Genomic DNA, 25,293 nt, shown 5'->3' with positions numbered 1-25,293 from the left:
TATGACATAGTTTATAGTTGTTATTGCATATGAGTTGCATTTTTGAAGTTAAACGTTTGCCATGTATTGAGCATACTGGCAGATTCTTGGGGGGGGGGGGGGGGTGTTTGCCTGTTGAACTGGGGGGGGGGGGGAAAAAAGGTTGTTTAATTAGAACAGGACTGCATGTGTGTGCACACAAACTCTCACACTTATAAACATATTTGTTTCTTCTTTGTGATCATTAGGGCAGGTTCACTCAGGTTATCTAGAGATGTGCATGATAGAGAGAGTGTGAGCGTTTGCGTGTGCATGTGAGTGTGTGTTGCATGCATTTATTTAAGTTACGGGGCAATCTCAAATGGGTGGAGCTTTTTCTGTACATTACAAGAAGTGTAGCTGACAATTCATTGACTCATCAATTGCACTGTGTGTGTCTTACATGCGTTTCTTTAATTTATGTAAGGCAGGAATCTCAAATGTGGGGGGTGGGTGTAGTATTTAAATGGTGGAGCTCTTCTGTACGCCACTCAAAATATACCTGACAATTCACTGATTCGTTGATTGCAGTGTTTCTGTGTGCGTTACATTTATTTCTGTAAAAGGAAAGTCTTAGGGGGGGGGGGGGGGGGGGGGGGGGGAAGGGGGGGGGGGGGAAGGGGGGGGGGGGGGAAGGGGGGGGGGTGGCCTTTATTGGGCACTGGAGCTCCCCTGTCCACCACTCAAAATGTCCCTGACAATTCACTTGCTCATTGATTGCACTGTTTCTGTGTGTGTTACATGCATTTATTTATGTAAAGGAGGAAAGTGTTAAAGGGTGTGTGTGTGTTCTTTACTGGATGGAGCTCCACTGAACACCACAATATACCTGACAATTCCCTGACTCATGTATTGCACTGTGTGGTTGCAGGCCTGGAGAACAAGGTGTACCTGCCCACGTGGTTCAACAAGGAGCTGGACCCCGTCACCGGCACCGTGCTGCACATCTTCAACAACAAGTACTGGGACCACAAAGTCCAGCAGGACTGGTCCTGCTGTCCCGATATCTACTTGTGATCCATCCCCTCTCCCCCCCTCCCCCCCCCCCCCCAGTCCTATCTCTCCCTTCTTCCTACCCTCCCAGGCCCGCTACTTCCTTCCCAGAATGCCTGCCTTGGGTGTCGGCGCACAACGGTTTGGAAGGCTCTTGTCGCCGTCTGTGCGTTTTTGGGCGTAGGAACAGCCTCTGCCATATCCTGCCTGCCCTGGTCGTTGTGTTCTAATGGGTTGGCCAGTAAGATTCTGTGAATCACCAGGCATTGGTCCGCCAAATGACATTTTGTATGAGGAGGATCAAGGAACGATTTTTGATGACTGGACAAAGGAATGGTGTGCTTGTGATTTTTTTTCGGAAGTGTTGATTGACTAATGATAACTGAGATAGGTTTGAGTGGATGCTGATGATTGTCCAGCAATCATTTTGTGGTTTTGAATGCGATGGATACTTTATTCTTTGAGAATTGGGACATTTTCCAGTGAAGATGGTTGACGCTGCTGCCTGCCTATTCCTGGGTGGTGTTAACAGCGACAGGCGCTGAGAGCTGTGCGATGCAGCAGTATTGTGTCAAGTGTGTGTTTCCTACAGACTGGCCGTGTTCTTTCCCTGCTATGAATTCTTGCAAACTATGCTGTGTGCATCCTTTCACTAAAAGACCCTTCCAGAAGACTGCTTATCCGACTTTTTTGTTGTCACCGGAGAGCCAAAACCATCTGCTGTTCCGCCAACGCAACGCCCTCCCCACTTCTTCCTGCGAACTGCTCCATCAGCAGCATATAAGCTACCGCTGCGCGGCATTGTGTCTTTCATGACAGTGACTGTGTACTGTACATACGCCAAGCACCTGTCAACGACATCAGTGACTTGTTGGTGTCGTGGAATTACCGCACAGTTTGCGTCTTTGGTTGAAATAGACTGTGTTTCTCTTGCTTTTGTGACTGGCTGGTGTGCGTTGTGCGTTTGTACGAAAAGAGTTGCACCTCAGTATCAGCTTTTGTCCATTTTGAGTCTGCGTGTGCTTACAACTGTATTGTTAGATGTTTGCACACCTGCAAGAAATTAGTAGTGCCTAACATATGTGTTGAAAACAAGTTTTGTACTCTTGCTGCCCTGTTCACTGTTGTCCCAACCCTATCTTGTGATATGCCTTTGTAAGCGTAAAAGTGAAGTTGAAAGTTTGCTTTGCAAATTTTTTATCGCAGCATTTATAAGCCCAATGTTGACATTGAGGCATAAACAGTACAGTTAGTTTTGCATTTTGCTGCATTTCGTTTGGAACAGTGTGTGAAGAACAGAATTTGGGTTGAATAGGCTCCAAAGAAGGCAGCTTTTAGTGGTTAAATACTAGACTTGATGGACGATGTGACAGATCGATAAAGTGTTTTGACCAAGCGCTAATCAAGAGTTGCAGGGGTGGTAGGAATTTCAGCACAATTTGTTTTCAAGTTCATGGGTGGGATTCTTCTGGTATATGCCGGAAATTCGGATTCGTAATGTCTGTGGTGACGTTTTTGTTGTTGTTAATGATACAAATCCTTCAGCGTCTGGGCGTCCCCTAAAACCCCCCTTAAAATTCTTTAGGATTCATGACATTTATCAGTCCCACCCATGCAAGTTTGACCCTATGTTCTGTAACTCTGATCAGGCATAGGGACAGCCAGGACTTCTAGAACTGGGGCTAAGAAATATCAGGGGCCATATTTCCTGAATGCTGTGGGGCACTTTTAGGTAGAGGACTGAAGACAATTTATGAAGAACATTCAGTTTAAACACCTAATAAAGAAAGAATGGATCTTTGGAGAATTTGTGGAAGTAGCATCTTGTGCTGGTAGCAGTAAAGTTGAAAAGCATGTCAACATGGCAATCGTTGTTCATTTGGTCCATTTAGTTGCACAGTAGTTGTCACCTTAGATTATCATTTCTTGACTAATTTGTAATCTGTTTCACTGAAACTCACAGCGCTTATGGACTTGGGATCTTTTTAAATCCCTTGCAATCACTTTACATCTTTATACCCATCTTAGCATTTCTTCAACAGCATTCTTGACTGATGGAATGTAGCGATATCACATTACAGGCCTTTTAGTGTGTGCCTAAATGAACCCACACCGAAAAGGTTCGGTCTGCATGGTTTGTTGGAAGATATTTAAGTGAAATTGTCTTTGCCTGGTTTGCTTTATTTGTTATCAATATTGAATTGAAAGACTGTGGGATTTGTGGGGTGTTGATAAAAGTGGTAGTATGTGGTGATTTTTGAGCTTGTGGTTCATAATGAACTGTGAAATGAAAGAAAGTGGGTTTTGTGCAGGTAATGCAGTCCTTAGTGAAAGGTACCTGTGTGGGTGTGAAATTGTATACTTGTACACAGTGATATATATTGAAGTAAGGTAAAGTCACCCAGTAATTTGTGTGTGTGGGGGTGTGTGTGTGAACTCGTATACTTGTACACAGTGATATATTGAAGTAAGGTAAAGTCACCCAGTAGTTTGTGTGTGTGTGTGAGCATTTTGTACTGGAACACTCGTGACGACATTATATGGGTGCATGCGCACATGGATGGGTGTGTACATGCATGTGCAAGGCAGATTGTGCAGAAACTGTATATAAACTAGTTTTGACGTTTTTCATTGCGACATTTGAGTACAGCCCAAAATACACTAATGAAGGTTGGTTTTGTGAGAACTAATCCCAAGCCCCATTGTTGACCCAAAGTGGAAGAATGAAAAAGACTGTCGCAGTGCTTTGAATAAATGATTTGTATGCAAGGGTGAAATTTGCATGCTTTTCTCTTGCTTAAGCTCTTGGGTGAAATTGGTTGGCAGTTTGAATCGGTACCATCGCCCAGTGCTGCTTCCATGATGCAATATTGTGAAAATCAGTACAGTACATGCATGCGTAAGTGTGTGCTTGCAGAGACCAGAGTATGACACTATTCTGTTACAAATTCTGGTGCATTATGATTTTGAATTTAAAAAAATTATGATTTGTTGTTGCACAGTTGGTTGGTGAAACGAGGAAAAATAAGTCTTTGGCAAGCAACTTCGGTACGGTAGATTGTAAAGTTTTGTGCATGTTTGTACTTAGAAATCTTTCTCAGAATGAAAAAGAAATTAGGTGTCTCTCAAACTTTTGTTTGCGAGTATAATCAAATTATTTTTGTTTCATATCTTTGGATAATACATGAGAGCATTTTATAGCAGCCAGTTCTGGATATGCTTTGCTGCTTGATCTCATTATCACTGTTATTTCCCATTACATTGTATTTGTTTACCTGGGTCTGTTAACCTTTACACTGGTGCAATTCTGTAACACATGTTACATAGCCACTGGTGAATTACCCGTCGCGATATAACCTTGAATGGTTGAAAACGACGTTACACACCAAATAAAGAAAGAAAGAAAGAAAGACTGGTGAATTAACAGAGAGAAAAATAAAGAAAAACGGTCATATAGGTTTTCGCATCCATGGGAGGTAATCGGAACCGACCAAACAGACTGAGCCAGTAGCGCGACGTATGTCGTGACAACCAGGTGACAACCAGGTGACAGTATACGTAAAGTAGCGCAACATTATGTCGCGACATCCAGCCTAAGGGTAAAGTTTGTGTGTTCATGTGCAAGATTTAAAGTTCTAGCATAACCTTTTTGTATCAACATAAATGGAAATGTGATTCCTATAGGCTGCAAAGATGCACAATGATACCAGTGCTGTTTTAAATTCTCATTTACAGAAACAAAATATTTGTTTTGTTGATTATGACGTGTAGGAATCTGCAGTGCAAGAAAATTATTTTGTTTAGCAGAAACAGTACGTCTCTGTTATAAATATTAGGATATTAGGAAGCTAAAATACATTTTTAACAATCTACTCCAGGTATCATTCTATCAATATATAGCAGAAAAATTTGAACTAGATGAAACATGAGTTGTTAAACAGGACGTACCCCCCGCGGGTTAGGGGGAGTCCCATATTGGTTGGGACGAGAAAGAATTTACCCGATGCTCCCCAGCATGTCGTAAGAGGCGACTAAGGGATTCTGTTTCTCCTTTTACCCTTGTTAAGTGTTTCTTGTATAGAATATAATCAATTTTTGTAAAGATTTTAGTCAAGCAGTATGTAAGAAATGTTAAGTCCTTTGTACTGGAAACTTGCATTCTCCCAGTAAGGTAATATATTGTACTAGGTTGCAAGCCCCTGGAGCAAATTTTTGATTAGTGCTTTTGTGAACAAGAAACAATTGACAAGTGGCTCTATTCCATCTCCCCCCTTCCCTCCGTCGCGATATAACCTTGAACGGTTGAAAACGACGTAAAACACCAAATAAAGAAAGAAACAGGACGTTTGCTGACTTGAATGATTTTGCTTTCATATATTTTTTTAAACAGTGACCAACTTTGTTTCTTGCGTCAAAATCACTACATTTCTTAACAGGCTATTTTCACCTAAAATAGAAGTGGTCTGTAACCGTTTAAAAAAAATGTTATTGATGATCTGATAAGAACATATATCTGCAAACCGTTTGAATGATTTTGATTGGGTTGCACCAAAGCAAAAATGTTCAGCCCAGGTCAAATTTTGTGATTTGTCAAAGCATTTATCATGGTTAGAAATTCAGACTTTTTTTTATTATTTGAAAACTATGCAGAAGATGTGTATTTTGGATGTGTGAACAAAATCTGTACATCTTTTAAGCATTCTTTAACTGGTCGAACATCCTGAGGTCTTTGATTATTGGGTTCAACAACGCTAAGCATAATAAGTGTTTTGTCATACTGTATTCATATTTTATTTGTGAGTTGTCAGTAGGAGTAAAATAAACAAAACAAAAATTAAGAAGGAAAACTTTTTTTAAAATTGTAATAAGCACAATACAGCAAATACTCCGCAGGAACTAGGAAAATGATAACATGATTTTTCAGACCTTTTTCATCCTCTTGACACAGGGAATGAGCGATTGAAAATATTCATAAAGCAAGTCTGTACTTCTTTTGGATAAACCTACTGTTCACCACATTACAAAGTCATAAAGTTAATCTGTATTTTAAGTTTTTCAGTTTGCTGTTCTCCCAAATGCAAAAGTCTGTATATTTGGCTTGAACTGATCTTCTTTCTTGTTTGTGGGGAATATTTCACTCACTGTGATTAGTGGTGCTTTATATGCTCACTGGTGATCTTTTTTGTTTTGTTTGTTGTTGTAAAGAGGTAAAAATGCGTGACGTTTGTGTTTGGTGTGGAAATGTGTTAATGGTGCCGTCACATATTTTGCAGTGTTGTGAGGACACCAGGATTTGTTTTGTGAATGGTCTGTCGCACAAATATGAAATATGTTGTGCCAGTCCATCACACAAATATGCAATAGCAGGGGTGAAGCTATATACTGTTGATTCATAATAGCCAGCCGCCTTCTTTTCGTAGTTTCGGTTCAAGAAGAACAATTTCCATTCCCATTGCTAGATATACGTATAATAGTGAAGTTTGTGAGAGTAAGAGGTTTCGTTCACCTGTATGTGACTGTATTTACATGGGTGCAACTCTGCCGGCTACACGCCGGCAGCCGGTTTTTGGTTTCATTGGCTGCCGATGTTTTTGTTCCAGGAGAGGTTTTTTTTGGCATTTTAAATACTAAAAAACTGGACCCCAACTTTTGCCGGTTTTTGGAATTGTCCAGGTTGCACCCATGTATTTAGGATGTCTGTGGATAGTGAGGATGCCTTACAGAATGATCAATAGAATGATAAATATAAAAATACAGGTCTGAAAGTCACCCAGAGATTGTTTGTGTGTGTGTACTAAACTCTAAACTCCAAGTTAAGAGTGCTTATCTTCTTCTCACCAAACACAAACATTACAACATGGATACTGTGAAAACAAGGGAAGTGATGTGACATTTAATCTAGTCTGCCAAGAGGCAGTATTTAAGGAAATGAAGAATAAATAATGAGAGGGAAGTTAGCGATAATAAATGTCATTGCTTTCATCCTACTTTTCTCACAGTCAAAGATACACTACTGGTACGTGCAGTGAAAATTGTGTTCACAGTGGAAATAAGATATGCACGCACACTTGTAAGTTGAAGGAGTGATCAGTTGACATCTGTGAATTCATAAGGAACTGAGAATTAATTTCAATACCAGCTAGTGCATGATGTAAGACAGGTGTAAATGAAAATGAAGCATGCAGGGATTTTTGCTTCCCCTTTTATGTCAATAATAAAGAAACATTGTATTTTCAGTTTTCAAGAACATTTGAATACAAACATGCGCCATACCCTTTGGCATTCATGATTGTTTTGAAATGCAAGCAAACAAATGTGTAAAGACTTGCATGTATTACAATACATTACGTGCAGGCTACTTTATAATTTACACACTTCTTCTAAGGCCTGTAAGGGTTAATGGGTCAACCAGTTTTCAAAAAGGGTGTTTTGAAAGATGAGGATTGTATGGTCAGGGTGATTGGTTATCTCTCAGGCTTATTATCAGTAGTGTGTTTTGTACAAAAGCGCATCAGTCACATAAAGTTTGATTTGTGCGTTTGCAAATATTTTTTGTTTATACATGCTGTTTGGTAATGCACTGTACTGCTTTGATGATGAGGTGTAAGTACATTGAAAATAGAAATGTTATTGTGTCATTTGATTGATGAAACTTAAAATTTGGTACAAGTAAATAAAATAGAAATGTAAGAAAACTTGAGACTTGGAGATGTTGAGTGAAGCATTTTATGGAAGGCTGTTTTGAATGAGAAGAATTGAGTTCCTTACTTTCTGTTTCTCTGATTTCCTGTGTGTGTGTGAGTGTCAATAATAACAATAACAATAACAACACTTTATTGCCCATTCAAATATTACATAGAAATGGAAAATCTTCTTCGGCACACCCTGCCTGCCTGTAACGGATTATAACAACAATTGTATAGGGCAACACACATAAAACATAGGTTCACGTATGTAATAACAAGCACACCTATCATAATTATTTCCAATAACACTGACCTAAAGTGCTGTCCGTGTCATCTTTAAATTTAATAAATTTACAAATAAAATCTAAATAAGGTCAAACGTCTTTAAGACTACATGTATCACAATCAAATATAAGATTGTATTTGTGTTTGTGTGTGTGTGATAGTGTATGTGTGCGTGTGTGTGTGTGTGAACACTTAAAACTTAAAAAGTATAAAATCAGATAAACAGAATAAACCCATGACAAGCGCACTATAGAATTTTGAAATCAAAATAATGCAGCAACAGACAGATCAGACAAATGGAGCTAACCTAATGGACCTGTCCAGAACTCTAAACTGAGACCATTCGTTTGCACTTTTAATGTACTCTACTCAAAATGTACCCAGAATGCACTCTTATATGGGTACATGTAGACATTTTGTCAAAATTCGTCATTATTTTACAACCAGTTCCCCCTAAAAATTCGACAATGGACTAACCCGATACCCGTACTGGACGAGTCCATAAACACAATTTTAAGTTGCTTTTACCCTTAAAAAGAATAACCTATCACCCCTATATGCAGGTGGTATCTCCCATAGTTATAATGGAATACTCCATCACCCCTTTTGCTGATATTGGTATCTTCCACAGCAGAATCGTTCTATCCAGTGTTCGCGCATGCGCATGTGTGGAACAGTTCATTATAATGGATCCGTCCAGAACTCTAAACTGAGACCATTCGTTTGCACTTTTAATGTACTCTAAATGTACTCAAAATGTACCCAGAATGCACTCTTATATGGGTACATCAAGACATTTTGTCAAAATTCGCCATTATTTTACAACCTGTTCCCCCTAAAAATTCGACAATGGACTAACCCGACACCCGTCCCGGACGAGTCCATGAACACAATTTGGAGCTGCTTTTACCCACAAAAAAGAATATCACCCCTTATATAAGTGGTATCTCCCATAGTTATAATGGCATAACCCATCACCGCTTTTGTCGATATTGATACCTTCCCGCACAGCAGAATCGTCCTATCCAGTGTTCGCGCATGCGCTGTTCCAATTGTTTGCGAGTCCTGTTAGTTGCTTTTTATATTTAGTCAAGTTTTGACTAAATATTTTAACATCGAGGGGGAATCGAAACGAGGGTCGTGGTGTATGTGCGTGTGTGCGTGTGTGTGTGTGTCTGTGTGTGTGTCTGTGTGTGTGTGTGTGTGTGTAGAGCGATTCAGACTAAACTACTGGACCGATCTTTATGAAATTTGACATGAGAGTTCCTGGGTATGAAATCTCGGAACGTTTTTTTCATTTTTTTGATAAATGTCTTTGATGACGTCATATCCGGCTTTTCGTGAAAGTTGAGGCGGCACTGTCACGCCCTCATTTTTCAACCAAATTGGTTGAAATTTTGGTCAAGTAATCTTCGACGAAGCCCGGGGTTCGGTATTGCATTTCAGCTTGGTGGCTTAAAAATTAATTAATGACTTTGGTCATTAAAAATCTGAAAATTGTAAAAAAAAATAAAAATTTATAAAACGATCCAAATTTACGTTTATCTTATTCTCCATCATTTGCTGATTCCAAAAACATATAAATATGTTATATTCGGATTAAAAACAAGCTCTGAAAATTAAATATATAAAAATTATTATCAAAATTTTTTTTTCGAAATCGTTTTAAAAACACTTTCATCTTATTCCTTGTCGGTTCCTGATTCCAAAAACATATAGATATGATATGTTTGGATTAAAAACACGCTCAGAAAGTTAAAACGAAGAGAGGTACAGAAAAGCGTGCTATGCAGCATAGCGTAACCACTACCCCGCTCTTCTTGTCAATTTCACTGCCTATGCCGTGAGCGGTGGACCACGAGTATACGGTCTTGCTGCGTTGCATTGCGTTCAGTTTCATTCTGTGAGTTCGACAGCTACTTGACTAAATATTGTATTTTCGCCTTACGCGACTTGTTGTTGTTGTGTTGTTGTTTGTGGTGTGTGTGTGTGTGTGTGTGTGTGTGGAACAGTCCATTATAATGACCCGTCCAGAACTCCAAACAGATCATTCGTTTGCACTTTTCATGTTCTCTAAATGTACTCAAAATGTACCCAGAATGCACTCTTAAATGGGTACATCTAGACATTTTGTCAAAATTCGTCATTATTATACAACCTGTTCCCCCTAAATTTTCGATAATGGACTAACCCGACACCCGTTCCGGACGAGTCCATAAACACAATTTGGAGCTGCTTTTACCCAAAAAAAGAATAACCTATCACCCCTTATATGCGGGTGGTATCTCCCATAGTTATAATGGAATAACCCATCACCCCTTTTTCCGATATTGGTACCTTCCACAGCAGAATCGTCCTGTCCAGTGTTCGCGCATGCGCTCTTCCAATGGTTTCCGAGTCCTGTTAGTTGCTGTTTGTGGTTGTGTTGTTTGTGGTGTGTGTGTGTGTGTGTGTGTGTGTGTGTGTGTGTGTGTGTGTGTGAAGAGTGAGAGAGAGAAAAAGAGAGAGAGTGTGTGTGAGTGTGTGAGTGTGTGTGTGTGTCAGTGTGGTGTTCGTACGTGCGGAACTGACGGGCCACATAGGGCTTACAGTTACAAACATTCAGTCCAACACACGCAAAACACGGCAATGTCATATTTTCGTGGACGGTAAAACGTTTATTTCTTGAGCTTTCTCTTTCTTTTCTTCTTATGAACTTAGAAAATAATGCAATCACACAAAAACATACATTATTCACAGTAACACTCAAAATCATTTCAGTAAACTCCATTCGAGTAAAGGGGGCGAATTAGAACTCTTACGCCCTCCGGCGGCGGCAGTTTTGCATGTGGTGTGCAGCAAAAGTAGCTCGATAACACCTTTCACAACGTACAAATCAGTGTACGTATACACATCATGGACGGATTACATAAGGTATGACAAAAACGTAAATGTATAAATTTACGGGAGAGACGAATTGTTTCAAGACTGACATGAACAGGACTACATCCCATCTGCAAGTAAACAGACATAAAGAGACTATCTTGTAAATGTATACAGGGGCGGAGCAGTTAAGCCAGAGGGGGGGGGGGGGGGGGGGGGTTACAACCTGGGGTCCAGGGGGTAGACCCCTTGTGGGGTACATGGGAAGTTGGGGGGTCTGGGTGGCTTTGCCCCCCAGAAGCTGAAGCATTTTAGCTATTTTATGAACAATTTATGGCTTATCCTTGATTTTAAACATGATCAACTGGTGTCAGCAGCCACTCATTATTTCTTTTAAAATTAGCATTAATTTTTTTTTGACAGCCGGGGGGGGTTTCCGGAACCCCTGTAACCCCCCCCCCCCCCCCTAATCCGCCCCTGGTATAAATCGCTCTGTTTCAAAATAATGTATGTACTCGAAACACAAACATGACATAGGGCTTTGACTAATGTGAATTTCTTTCAACATCTGAACAGACTCAGCAAACAATATGAAATATCTTAATCCAACAACAAACGATAACAACCCTGGAATCGAAGCAATAAGCAAGATCGCGCACATGTCCAAATATGCGCACACTCACCGTAGGTACGCATGCACGTACACACTAACACGCACACACATACGCACGCATGAATAAGCACCTGTTATACAAAAGTAATATCGAAACCATAAAATCATTAGTTTCATTCTCAACAACGGAATGTTAACATTTATCTTCTGTTCTTATCAAGCGACCGAACTTGTTTTCCTTTATGCAGCTTATAAAATGTAGGCCTAGTACATTGTACATGCACACATAATGTTGAGTTTGCTTTAAAGATGCCTTCCTACGTCTGAATCATTTTGTAAATCACCATAGGGTGTCCAGGCAGACTTTTGCATGGGTACAGAGAATCATGTCACGTGACCGGCTCGGTTGGCCTAGTGGTAAGGCGTCCGCCCCGTGGTCGGGAGGTCGTGGGTTCGAACCCCGGCCGGGTCATACCGAAGACTTTAAAATTGGCAATCTAGTGGCTGCTCCGCCCGGCGTCTGGCATTATGGGGTTAGTGCTAGGACTGGTTGGTCCGGTGTCAGAATAATGTGACTGGGTGAGACATGAAGCCTGTGCTGCGACTTCTGTCTTGTGTGTGGCGCACGTTAAATGTCAAAGCAGCACCGCCCTGATATGGCCCTTCGTGGTCGGCTGGGGGTTAAGCAAACAAACAAACAAACAAACAATGTCACGTGGGCAAGAAACCAAAACTCCACAGCCTGGCTACTTCCTGTGCAGAGAGGGAAGTTTCGGCAAAACTAATTTTGTATATAACTAACACCTTTAACAATCTGCGAAATTAACTCAGCAAAATATCCAATTCTCTGCAGAAATCAGAGTTTATCCCATCGGCTATTAAAAAGACTTGCTACAACATGACAAAAACGTAAATCCAGACATCATCTCTCGACTGCCGTTTCAGGAAGGTATGTTCATCTTATTACTTTTTTCTTCTTTCTAATTAAAACAAACCCCACATGCTGCCAGAGATACTTACGAGAAGCGGACGCTGTCCCAAACAAATCTGAATTATCTGAAAATCGTGCGTTTTGAAGCCTATGAGTAATTTTTTGGAACTTGCAACGTCACAAAATGTGACCGTATCTAAGTTTCGCCAGATATTCTGAAAAAGAGTATAGAATCCCTGATCTGGCCGAAATTGATTCGCATAAATAACAACTCTAATGAAACGTATTTTCACTGGACGGAAAACAAAACGTCGTTATCACACACGGAACAAAACCCGATTATAACTTAAAAGTGAAATTGGGTTATAAGTTTTAAAAGTAAAGACACTATCACATGAACCATATCACGTAAATTGGAGCTTAGCACATCACCACGAGCCACTCAGAGTCAGTGAGACGCCGGAAGGACATTATCTGAGCTCATCTTGAAGGCAAAGTCCTTCCCGTGTAAACGATTCGGCTCACAATATCAAATGTGGCCAGGATTTTGACATGGGATAGGGCCATCCCTTCACTCGGACTCATATACACAAACTTAGCAGTCTGATTGCCTTCCACGCAGAATGGGATTATTGAAATAAATGTACATCTTAAAAAGACATTGATTCACACAAAAAGTCCAACTCTGCACGGGAAGCGTGTGTGTCCAAGTTGAGAGGATCGTATCCCCGTGTTTAAAAGCCTGGCCAGAACTGAGAGAGGGATCATCTTTTTAGCATATCACCATCTCATGTCCCTAATAGGAAAACTTCCTGTGAGGACGTAAAGGATCCCCTAGTTAGTTAGTTAGTTAGAGAGTGATCAGTGTTTTCATGGGAAGGACTGCCCCTTTAACGACGAGTCTCTACAGAGTCACTTCTCAACATAATAAAAAGGTTATCACAAAATGCTACCAAAAATTCGAAAGTTTCGGAGCAAGTTTACAGCAGGATTTCTTTTGTCTTGACCCTCGGTGAATCCAGTGACACTGACGCAACGACAAGTTAACACTGGTTCAGGTCGCCAAGACTGATAGTCACTGCCATGTTGGTTTTGCAAAGCTGTTGCAACTGGAAAGGTGGAAGGATCTATTGCTGAATCATACATCACATGAGTGGAAAATATCAACGTGTAGTGTCCACTGATAAATAATGTCCGCAACCGCGAGTGTTTATCAGACTCCGTGAGTTTAAAAACTTCCAGCTTCGAGCACAACATGTTCGCACACTCCGAGCAGTACAAACCACAAATGTATCACATAGAAACTGCTTCAGCTCGGAATGAAGCTTTGTTTTCCACAACAGGCTGCACACATAACCTTAAAGCGTCTGGTGGGTGGGTAGGTTTACATAGAACCTTTTCGCATTCTGGGGTCTTTGATGACACAAAGCGTATTCATTGGTTGTGCAGTACCAGCAGTCCTTGTATAAGTATTCTTAAACTCCACACTGCTGTGTTATGCAGCATTTTTCTGCGAAGTTGTCGACATCTCTCGAATCCAATCAACAGTGATTTCAAACCAACACCATGCGTTTTGCGTACAGCAACAGAGAAGGCGTAGAAGCATGATGAGCATCTTTGTAACCCAACTCCTAGTCACTTCATCTGAGAACGTAAGCTTACCATGGCTGAGCAGAGTTTGGTGAAGTATACAAAAGAAAATCACGGTCTTGACTGGGTGCAGATAGCAACGTGAAGACATTCCACCCAATTATTTAAAGGCAAACTGGACCTTCTCAAAACAGCGCAATAAAACGCAGCATTTGGTTCGGTTTCCAAGTAAACTAAAACTATGTAGACGCATCATCTGTGATTGTTTCAACATAATTATGTGACTGTACCATCAGTGTTTATTTCAACAATCCAAGGTTTGGACAGACAGAAAAACACACTGGCAAGTTTAGCAACTCCGGACTTCACTTCCATTTCGTTAACAGGCAGAATATTTCCAGGCTTTCTTTTGACGAACAGACAGAATATCTCAAGCTCCTGGGTCACGGGTCACGGGGGAAGGGGGGGGGGGGGGGTGGCGATCCCTTGTGCTTGCTTGAGTGTTTATTTCACTGTCACCACAAACTGAATTCAATGTTATGTTGGACGAGCGTCTTGGCAGTTAGAGGGTTCTGTAGCAGAATTTAAAGCAACAAAGTTTCCTGTAACTTCAACGGCACCAAAGTCATGTGCATCAGTTTGTTCTTCTTGTTTACCCTGCATGACCGGACAACGTGGATCAGTTTATTAATATGTCTTGACCATCAGTTCTCCATTTCTTTCTTCTGGCCGATCTGTCTCGATTTTGTGAAACCTAAGCTAGTAGGCGTTAATCGAGTCAGTATGTTAGTCGGCTTACTTTATGAGGGATAGAGTTAGGTCCAGGCAGTAAGGTCACAAAGACAATTCGCCGATGAATATACTTCGGCAAATGTCATCTCTTGTGTCTCAACAGACATGCTCCAGTGGTTTGTGGCTCGTCTGCAACGAAGCTATTCATTTCTTCGTCCACTGTCACAGATACATTAATCCCTGACTTGTCAGTGGCACAGTTCCTCTGTTTCTCTCGTTTCACTCTACAGCGTTTTCAGATGTCATTAAAGTAACTACACAACACAACCCTCCCTTTCACACCGACAGCAGAAAGCCGTGCCGCACCCAATACGCAGGGCGCAGCGGCGCGGTGTCAAGTCGTGGATGAAAGACCGCGATGACGTCATCGGACAGTGACGTCATGGCGGTCATCTGACGGAGTGTCCGTTGGTTCTGGGCCCATCTGGCGAGCGGACATTCTGGTGATGCCTGATCTGTCCTTCCAGCTGCATGACCTCCCGCTTGAGCTTCTCGTTCATGTTGTGAATGGCGTCTGGAAGAGACAGAGAAACAAACAAACGAGGGTTAGAGGAGGTTTAAAGGAGAAATACCAGATTCGATTAATGATATATGATAGCGATACATGCACAGCTTGGCGGTGACCTTACGATTAGTTTTTTACTGCTGACACGTGAAAGTCACAGAGACGAACTTTGTTTTCGAAATTCTTTGTCACGGGTTGTGAGACTTGCAGAAGAAGTGACAAGATTTTGACGTAACGCCATTATCCTCTTTGTGACCTCTTTTGGAACTGTACTTGGCTTTTGACGTCAGAGGTTTCACTTCGAAAAAGAGAGTCAAAATGTGACGTCTTGTTTAAAAAAAAAATCGATATCGTATCTCTTTAAATAGATTGTTTTGCCCTGTCTTCCCGTGTAAACAATCGGCAAGGATCATTCCAGGCTTTTTACATGCGACACAGACATAGCTCAAAGTCTATAGATTTGTTGCTACGATTACACAGCCTGGCTGTTTCATACGCTGAGAGAGAATTGCTGACAAAATATATTGCTTGTCGTGTTTTTGTTTGTTTTCTCTCTCTCTCTCTCTCTCTCTCTCTCTCTCTCTCTCTCTCTCTCTCTCTCTCTCTCTCTCTCTCAATTTACTTTTATGCTTATCCTTCGTAATTGTTTTACGTTTGTATATATATGTATATAAGATTAGAGTAGCCCCTCTCTGGGCGAGGGCTGGTTGAAAAGAAGCTCGTTTATATTGCTTATGCCACAACCCTCGTAAAATTTGATTTGATTTGATTTGATTTGATTTGATCTCTCTCTCTCTCTCTCTCTCTCTCTCTCTCTCTCTCTCTCTCTTTCTTTCTCTCTCAAAATAGCTGTAAGATCTGATGATCTGACGTTTAACAAGTGTGCATTATGATGATGATGATAATGGTGATGATGATGATGATGCTGATGATGACGATGATGATGATGATTCTTCTTCTTTTTCTTCTTCTTCTTATTATTATTACTTCTACCACATCAAAGTTCCACTGGTAAAATGTTAGGTTTTGACTCCGCTGACAAGAAACGCAGATTGTATTGCTCTGTGTTTCTTCTTCCTTCTCTTCTTCCTAGCCAAGGTTTTTGAACATTTGTATTCATGGAATGAAATACACGGTTGCTTACTCGGAAAGACTGTCTGAACTGAGGAGTGCTGATAGTTAGACAGCTATTCCAACAACTAAACTGGATAAAACTGACACGAAACTCAATAGTTCTAAGGCACACTCCTCGCGAAAACCATTCGGCTCACCATGGGCATATCAGATCTTGCCAGGCTTTTACATGGGATACGATCATCCCTCCATTTGAACCCATACCAAAAATCAACGCCCTGACTGCTTGCTGTGATGATTTTCGTTTTTTTTAATGAATAGATTTCTTAAAAAGCCACTGGTGACTTTTATGAAATTAATTTATCAAAAATTGCACTGCGCACAGAGCACACCCAGGCTGTTCGTGCTTGGCATGTCACTACGCATGTCACTACGCATGTCACTACGCATGTCACTACGCATGTGAAAGCCTGGTCACATCTGAGATGGTGAGTCAAACTCACGGAAGGAGTGTGCCTTTACATATTTCTGTCAAACGTTTTCCCAACTGGAATTGTTTAAACATTTTTCCAAAAGTACTATTCCCAGGAGGTAACACTTTTGCTCAAAAGATTTTGTTGATGAGATACTAATAGTCTAGGTAAGAAACATGACAAAAACACAGAACGAATACCAGCTACATACTGACAATAGGATTTAAATCCATCCCATCCCCACCTCTCTTCAAGAGAGAAAAAGTTTAAGCTTAACACCCTGACGGCAAAGCCATTATAGGGGCATGTGACTGAGAGAGAAAACCCCGGCTTTGTATACCCTCTTTTCAAGGTACATTGAATCGATTTGAATAAAAGTGAATCGATCAAAGCACTCTACCTGTTGTTGACATTTGAGACGCTCCTCGCTCCATACTACGTGTAGGTGAGGCTTTAGACACAGACACACAAACACAAGAGAACATAAGTAAGAACCAAAGAAATTGTGCGGTACAGAAACAAAAATCAAATTATTTGGTGAGAATATCAGAATGTTACCGTACAAAGTTTAAATAAATTATAGATCATCGAAACATCACTTACATTTAATTTTGTGAAACAAATGTACAAAGTGGAAAGTCCTAAACAAAGCATAGGACGTGAAGATATAATTTAAAATAACGTCAGCTTATCACACAAATCAAAACTAACCAATACATGTGAGTTTAAAAAAAAAAGAAAACCACCTGTTAATCTCAACATAAAGACAGTCGAAGTAAACTAGACCAGCATACTGTATTTGTAAAAAAAAGTTTGGCAAAACACATACATACATGCAAGATTTTATGTAAAAAGATAATCCACAACCAAGATAATTAATTTAGTGGCTGGTTCAGTACGTTACGTGTGAGAAACATCTAATGATCAATAGTGACAAGTCCTGAGTTATAAATAAATATATATATATATATACACACATGCAAACGAAAAAAAAAATGATGGTGGTATTTGGGTTTGACTGAGTCTTGTGATGTACAGGGGAAAAACGTAAAAGGAATACGTTCCGTTTCATGTAAGCGATCAAGTTCATTACAGATCTGTTCAGGCTTTTACACGAAATAAGAACATCTCTCTCTCTCTACTTGTATTCTTTGTCCATTCTATGGTCGTGTCCTGTCTCCATTATACCTTTGTTGTTTGTCAAATATGTATAGTTTTGAAATATATATACATATGTATGCATATTTTGTTTATTTCTTGTTTGTTTTGGTTTAAAGAAATATTTGTCAAAGCCTCGTCACAAGATATTGTAATCCGTATGATAAATTCTCCTGTTAGGGTCACCACCATAAAGCTTGAGCTTGTTTTTGATCCTTAACATGCATTATGTTGAATTATCTATGAATTGTTGAATAAACACAGTTTAAACCCAAAAAGAACATCCTTCAAATTAAAGACATGCACAAAATAAACAGCCCGGCTGCATTGCGTGCAGAGTGGGGATTTGTGTGTGGAATTAGTTTTTTAACTAACAGATAGGTAAACTAATGCAGCAACCATTTCCCACTATGTTAAAATACAGCCACGCTGTTGATTTTTGGTATGTGTCCAAGTGAAAGCCTGGACAGAATTGTGGAGGTAAACAAGATCGTTTACGCGGAAAGGACGGTAAATGCAAAGAACAGATCGTGGGGCTGAGTGATTGGTTCGTTGGATGAGAAGACACGTACAGGGGTGGGAGAATAAATGGATCAATCAACAGATGAGAGACAAAACCTTATAAAAAAAAACTGTGTGTGAAAACTACAACACTGGACGGACGAAGAGAGACTCACTTTGTCTGGGCCCAGCCCTGGGGGAGACGTAACCGTTGTTGGAGGGGTGCATGGCACCGTTCTCAACCAGCTCGGCCGGCCTGAAAGAGAAACGCAACATCTCTTATCTGATGTGTACAACCATACACCGCACAAAAAGACAAATATCAAACATCATCTACGCAAATCAATGTAGATTTGGTTTGCGGTCAAAGAATAGCGAAGGGTCAACGTTAACTCTTCTTGTTTCTCTCGTAACAGCTTTCAGAACAGAACTTGGTCCTTTATATTTTGCATAATTTTAATCGAATCCAACCCAATCCGATCCAATTCAATACAATACAACATAATCCAACCCAATCCAATTCAATACAATGCAGTACAATACAATGTAAATCCTTCTTTGTTAATTCGACATTTTGATTGGTCAATGCAATCACTCAGCGGTCAGGCAATCAGCGTGTATCACCTCCAAATGGATCTGCCTCAATGTACACTTCCTGGCAAGCGTATCAATACAAGTCATGTGTTTCACGTGTCGCCGTGACTGCAATAGTTTCTGCAGGCCGGTTGGTCATGCGCACGAACGATAGACAAATCAAGGGAAATGGAAGACAGCATGTACGCAATTTGGTGACCGAGACATGAAAAGGATGTGACGTCATGTTATAATGAATGACGAATTGTTCTAGCGAGAACGTCACTTTGTGATTCGGCCTTTGCAGACTTCTCAAAAGGAACAAGCCATGGAAAAGTCAGTCTGTAAAATATAGAAAAGCACATAATAACCTCAAGCGAATTATAATGTGCTAACAGACCTGTTTACCCCTAAAACATTGCATGTGTATTTTCTGGGAGCAAAATGAGGCAAATGTGTAGTTTTGTAATTGAATGTGTAGAATTTCTCGTCGACCTATCACAACAACAAGAACAATGATTGCTACTTTTTACCACATGTATTGATTGACTGACGGAAAAATGGGAATTGCAGACAGTGCAATGAGCATGATGTTTTCCTTTCCGCGAAGACAAGGCATGGGTAGTCCTGATGATATTTTGGCAGAAAGACTTGGTTCGGCGCATTGCTCGTCTTTTTCTTTTTGGTCGGTGGCCTTTCGGAGTCATTTTCTTCACAGTTCTCATCTTCACTTTCGTGTGTCGAAACGCCCGCATGGTTTGGCAGTAACGCGTTCAGTTGTGCCCGGCATTTGCTTGGAGAAGCCTATTCGGCATTAACAAGCTACAACGCAACGCCCGTGGGCGCTTTACGCGCTGCACGCAGCAAACGACTGCTGGCCGAAAACATGGATTGGAAAATGGATCGGTCAAGGGAGATGAAGAAAATTACGGATTGTGATATGCGTAGCCGAAACAATACCGTTTGCGTGCAGGGACGGGGCGGTGTGAGAGCACAACGGGACAAGGAACAGGTGTAAAGACGAAAAAAATAAAAAAAATAAAAAATAAAAAATTTAAAATACCGTTTGCGTAGAAAACGACAGACTTGCGTAGTTGCGTAGTATATTATTCAAATTCGTAGTTTACTACGCTCAATGTGTAGTGTAAACAGGTCTGTGCTAAGCACATCGTAATTCCATGGGACAATACTTTCACCGAAGGCGATGCATGGTAAGTACGTGACAAGTCATGAATAAAATTGATGAATTGAGGTGCCACTTCACATCCAAAAAGAAAGATCCTTTGAATGGATAGATTTACAATTACAATATCGACCTGCTGCTTTCAACATGTCGGGGTGTGCCTAAATTGTCTCACCTGTGATTTGTAAAAGGAATCCCGAAGGCCGTAGCAATCGGTGAATATTGTATCAATGCAACGCAACGCAACGCAACGCAACGCAACGCAACGCAACGCAACGCAACGCAACGCAACGCAACGCAACACAACACAACACAACACAACACAACACAACACAACACGATACAATACAATACAACAGTACAATATAACACAATCCAATCCAATAAAATTCAAATGAACTTAGTTGTTTGCTATGTGTGTTTGGGGACAGAAATGTGTCATTGTTGGTCTCTCACCTCTGTGCGGGTCTCATGACGGGGTCGGGGAGACGGTGAGGGGGTCTCATGGGTCCCGGCACCTTGCCTCGACTGCCTGGCGGTGACCCCTGTAAAATACGACACTTCTTGTGTCAAGCACTGCTTGGTAAAACTGTCTGAAGAGAGGAGTCGCCCTTGTCTAAGTCTCGAGACAGTCACTTTAACAACAAGACGCATCTGAGACAAACGCTCACTGAAAAGAGTTTCAGAGTGTGATAGTTCGATGTGATGATATTTTCGTTGCTTGCTTGTTCGCCCATCCCCTTTTCTCTGTCTCTCTGTCTCTCTGTCTCTGTCTCTGTCTCTGTCTCTCTCTCTCTCTCTCTTTCTTTCTCTCTCTCTCACTCTTTCTCTCTCTCTCCCCCTCTCTTTCTCTCTCTCTTTCTCTCTCCCCCTCTCTCTCTCCCCCCTCTCTCTCTCTTTCTCTCCCCTATCTCTCTCTATCTCAACAACTCACCATGGTAACGGGAGCGCCGGCCGGGTGTTGCTTGTGACCGCTGTGGTAACCAGGACCAACAGGGGACCCCCGGGGTGACGTCAGATCATACTGACCGTAGCCGTCTGTCCGTTTGGCGTGTGTATTGGCCCACATGGCGGGGTTCGTGGACACCACCCTGAGTGGACAAAACAAAACAATACCAGTGTTGAACTGTTACTAATAGATTCTAACCATTAATTTTTTTGTATCACAGGTGGGATGAGCTTTATATCAGACGATGCGTAATGATTACTCCCGTTTGATAGTATTCATCAGAAATGATTGAAATTATTTCTCTTCATGATCAGTTCTCAGCAGTCACGTGACTTGTGATTTCTGATCACTTCCTCAGTTCATATTGTCATTAAAAATGTGTTTGAAATCATTTCTTAATGTTTGATAAAATTGAAGGTACCCTACAACTCCCTTTCTCACTCACGCACTCTCTCACTTCAAAGATCATCAGCGAAGTATGACAAAGCAGCGGCACAACATAGAGTACCCACCTCTCCATCTCCTCCACCCGTTTCATCAGTCTCTCGTTCTCCCGGTACAGTAGTTGCTGTTCGCGACGTATACGATCCCTCGTGGAGTGCATCTCGGAGTTCTCCGCCCTGCGGGAAACAACACACCACAGACATTAGAGTCATTTTAAAGCACAGCGAATTTTGTTTCGTTGCAAGTTTTTAATGCATCTGCCAGGATTCGAGTTCTAAGCCCTTAATAAACGATTTAATAAAAAAATAAATGAATAACTAATTTAGAAGCACAGACATTTTTGTTTCCTTGAAGTTCCGGCAGTGAAACGTCAGATATCAGCTTTCTGTTGTGGTTTGTGATGCTTGCTTTTTTTTCTTCATTACCTTTTGAAATTGTTTTTTTGTTTGTTTTGTATGTAAGTGTTGTTTTTGTATTGACTTTTTATTTTATTTTCAATAAGGGCAAGATTAATTCACGAAATATTCCAAATTGTGTCCTTGAGGCAGAACAACAACTGGTTCAGATTCATCAGAAGTCAAAGTAATGTGAAAGGGGTAACTTCACACTTGTCACTAGTGGATGCTCAGTGTCAACTCAGTGGTATCGTTCAACTATGAGAAGAAATCGGTTATAGGCAGAACACGTCAGAGTTTACTTGTCACTGTTGGATTGCTTACAATCATTGTTGTTATCGCCATTTCGTCTTCGGCCTTCGTTTCTTTTGCGCTCCAAGTTTCTACAATGGCTAACATGTGCTCATTAAGGATAGAAGCGACAGAAAGGGAAAACAAGCAACCATGCACTAGTCCACTTAAAAGGTGTGCAATAGCGAGAGAGAGAGAGAGAGAGAGAGAGAGAGAGAGAGAGAGAGAGAGAGAGAAGACAGAGAGAGAGAGAGAGAAAGAGAGAGAGAGAGAAGACAGAGAGAGTGAGGTAAGAGAGAGAAGGAGAGAGAGAGAGAGAGAGAGAGGAGAGAGAGGTGAGAGAGAGAGAGAGAGAGAGAGAGAGAGAGAGAGAGAGAGAGAGAGAGAGAGAGAGAGAGAGAGAGAGAGAGAGAGAATTGAATTGAATTGAATTGTTACACAACCTGGTCGATGAGATATTTCAACACGTGCTCTCAGCGCGCAGCGCTGAACCGATTTTGGTTTTTCTCTGGATCCATTCCCAGTAACTCTTCCTTATCTTCTCCAGTGTTTTCAGCGTTTATCTCCCTTCCTCGGGTATTCGGCTCGACTTCTTCCCGGCGAAGCCGTACCCGGCGAAGCGGGTATTCATCTAGTTTAATTATATTTGGAATGGCGTTCCACATAATTGCTCCAGAATATGATAGACTCGACTTGTACAGGTCAATTCTTGGAGTTGGGGTAATTAATGTGTTACATTTTCTATAATGATTTATTTTGAAATTTGAGGCAATGAGTGTAGGTGCATTCCCTGACATAATTCTATACATCATTGTTATATGCAAACCTATCTTTGATAGGAAGAATTTGCAATCGTTTATAATCAGTCATGGAAAGAGATGTATTTTTTTTAAATAATTAATTTACCAGCTCGTCTATGTAAACTGCCCAAGTGTTTCAAAGAATTTGCACTTGCAGAGTCCCACACTGTGGAAGCATAGTCAATAGCTGACTGAATATGTGCCTAAAAAAAAGTTTTCTTGTGCGAAGGTCTAGAAAGTGTTTGATTTTTGATAACTGAAATATTTTTTGGGATGTGTTTTTACAAAGTGTATCTACATGTTTTGACCAAGACAGGTTATTGTCAATAGATTATTCCCAATACTTTATGGCAATCAACTTTGGTAACATCTTGATTTTGTATTAGCAATGTCGGAAATCCAGATGTTAGATTTTGTCTTTTTTGCCTCGTGGTAAGTAGCATGCATTTAGTTTTGTTTGGATTCAGTGACATATGGTTTAGTTCTGACCAGGCATTCAAGTAATCGATCAATGTTTTCTTGGAGGATATTTGCTAGTTTAATAAGATCTTGGTGACTAGAATGAATTGTAGTATCATCTGCAAATAGTTCACACATGCAATTTACAAAAAGAGGTAGGTCGTTTATATATATAGAAAATAGTAATGGACCAAGAATAGAACCTTGTGGTACTCCAAACCTTACTGTTTGCTTACAAGAGTATGATTGTTTCAGATAAGTACTTTGCTGTCTGTCTGACAGGAAAGATGTTAAAATGTTTATGGAATCTGTTGCAATTCCATAAATCTCAAGCTTTTTGATAAGGAGTTTATGGTTAATTAGGTCAAAAGCTTTAGCAAAGTCAACAAATACAGCAGCACAGAACTGATTATTATTAATGTTTGTCAGCCATTGATCTACTAAACTAATAAGCGCTTTTTGACATGAGTGTTTTTGCCTAAAACCTGATTGATTATCATGGATCAATTTACTGTTCTCAAAGTGAGAAAGGATGTGTTTATTGATATGTTTTTCAAGAGGCTTCGAAAGGATTGATAAAATTGATTGTCACAAAGATGTGAGTAGCATTATTGTGATGTGATGTGAACAACGTCGTGATTTTAACCTCCCTAAATGTTGTAGCGCGAGTCGTAGAGACTGGCGTTATTCACGTGTTTTGTGCGTTCCACGCAAAACTGGCTTTAGCTTGAGATGAGCTGTGTTTGAGACATGTAGCTGGTCTGGGGAAAATAACGTCACAGCGTTTGAGATTTTCAACCGGGAAGGTTGTCGACGCGTGTCAGACTTGTTCTGGGAACAAGTACTCTTTCAAGAGACAGGTCTCTTAAGGTAAATGATTTACTATGTTGTATATTATTGACGTTGGAATACATAGCTGGAGTGTAAAGGTTAGGTATACAAAGTGCACTAAATCTTAGTGTGAAGCTTTGAGAGAATTCTTGATGTAATTGTATCACGGTTTTTCATGGGGAATTTCTTGAACATAAATGTTACGCATTTATGTTATGTTTAAGACGGTGATGCTTTGTATGGTAGTGTTATTCATAGATTAAGTATTAGTTTGGATATTGAATGTGGACGGAATGTGAACGTAGAATGAACGAGAATGTATGAGTTGGTACATGAACGTTTGGAAGAAGAGATGGTTTTAGAGAATGTTGTATTAAGACTTGGTTAAATTCTTTAGGAGTTTCCATGAGGGTTTTCCATGGCGTGTACAAGGGAGGAACCTTACACGGAAGAGCGCGGGACGATGGTGGCAAGCAAGGGACCACATCGCCGCAGGATGACTAGACGAAGGATACTTCATCGTTACCGGTCGTAGCTGACGACGGTTGCTTTCGCTAATGGCGGAAGGGTTTCTCGGGGAGAAACGTGAAAGGTGTGTGTTGGCATCTACAGTGAGAGGTTTTGGGAATTCATTATTCTACGAGGATTCAGCGACACAAGGAAGTGAAACTGGCGACATGCAGTGAGCCGTGATTCGAACTCGTGAGTGTCTGTCAGTACCTTCTTGTGTGCGTTAATCTATATTTGAGAAAGTATCTTTATAATATGTATTTACATGCATTGAGTGAAAGCTAAAAGATTGTGCGAACTGTGTGTCGAAAAGTTGATTCGTATTGATGTATTTGAAGTGAAGAAGTATGTTGTTTTTGGTTGAGGAAATAATGAGC

General features: G+C 40.6%; 2 protein-coding genes across 3 annotated transcripts in view; one reads left to right on the top strand and one right to left on the bottom strand.

The window, feature by feature from the left end:
- The window catches only part of LOC138975559 (oxysterol-binding protein 1-like), a 99,679-nt gene extending 91,968 nt beyond the window's left edge, over positions 1-7,711 (top strand). For both annotated transcript variants that reach the window (XM_070348271.1, XM_070348272.1), the window contains one exon: positions 890-7,711. In XM_070348271.1, the coding sequence (XP_070204372.1) occupies positions 890-1,035 (146 nt within the window). In that variant the 3' untranslated portion in view covers positions 1,036-7,711. The remainder of the gene's footprint in view (positions 1-889) is intronic.
- A 2,905-nt stretch (positions 7,712-10,616) lies between these two features.
- LOC138977121 (kinesin-like protein KIF17) overlaps positions 10,617-25,293 on the bottom strand; it is a 113,412-nt gene continuing 98,735 nt past the window's right edge. Inside the window, exons 15-20 of the mRNA XM_070350031.1 lie at positions 21,699-21,806; positions 21,172-21,328; positions 20,694-20,782; positions 18,658-18,737; positions 17,223-17,273; positions 10,617-15,284 (exon numbers count right to left, since the gene is read on the bottom strand). Coding sequence (XP_070206132.1) covers positions 15,160-15,284; positions 17,223-17,273; positions 18,658-18,737; positions 20,694-20,782; positions 21,172-21,328; positions 21,699-21,806 — 610 coding nt within the window. The 3' untranslated portion in view covers positions 10,617-15,159. The remainder of the gene's footprint in view (positions 15,285-17,222; positions 17,274-18,657; positions 18,738-20,693; positions 20,783-21,171; positions 21,329-21,698; positions 21,807-25,293) is intronic.

The sequence above is a fragment of the Littorina saxatilis genome, linkage group LG9 (assembly GCF_037325665.1).
Source record: "Littorina saxatilis isolate snail1 linkage group LG9, US_GU_Lsax_2.0, whole genome shotgun sequence".
Taxonomy (NCBI): Eukaryota; Metazoa; Mollusca; class Gastropoda; order Littorinimorpha; family Littorinidae; genus Littorina; species Littorina saxatilis.
The sequence above is the reverse complement of the archived record's forward strand: the minus strand, read 5'-3'. Positions and strand labels throughout refer to the sequence as shown.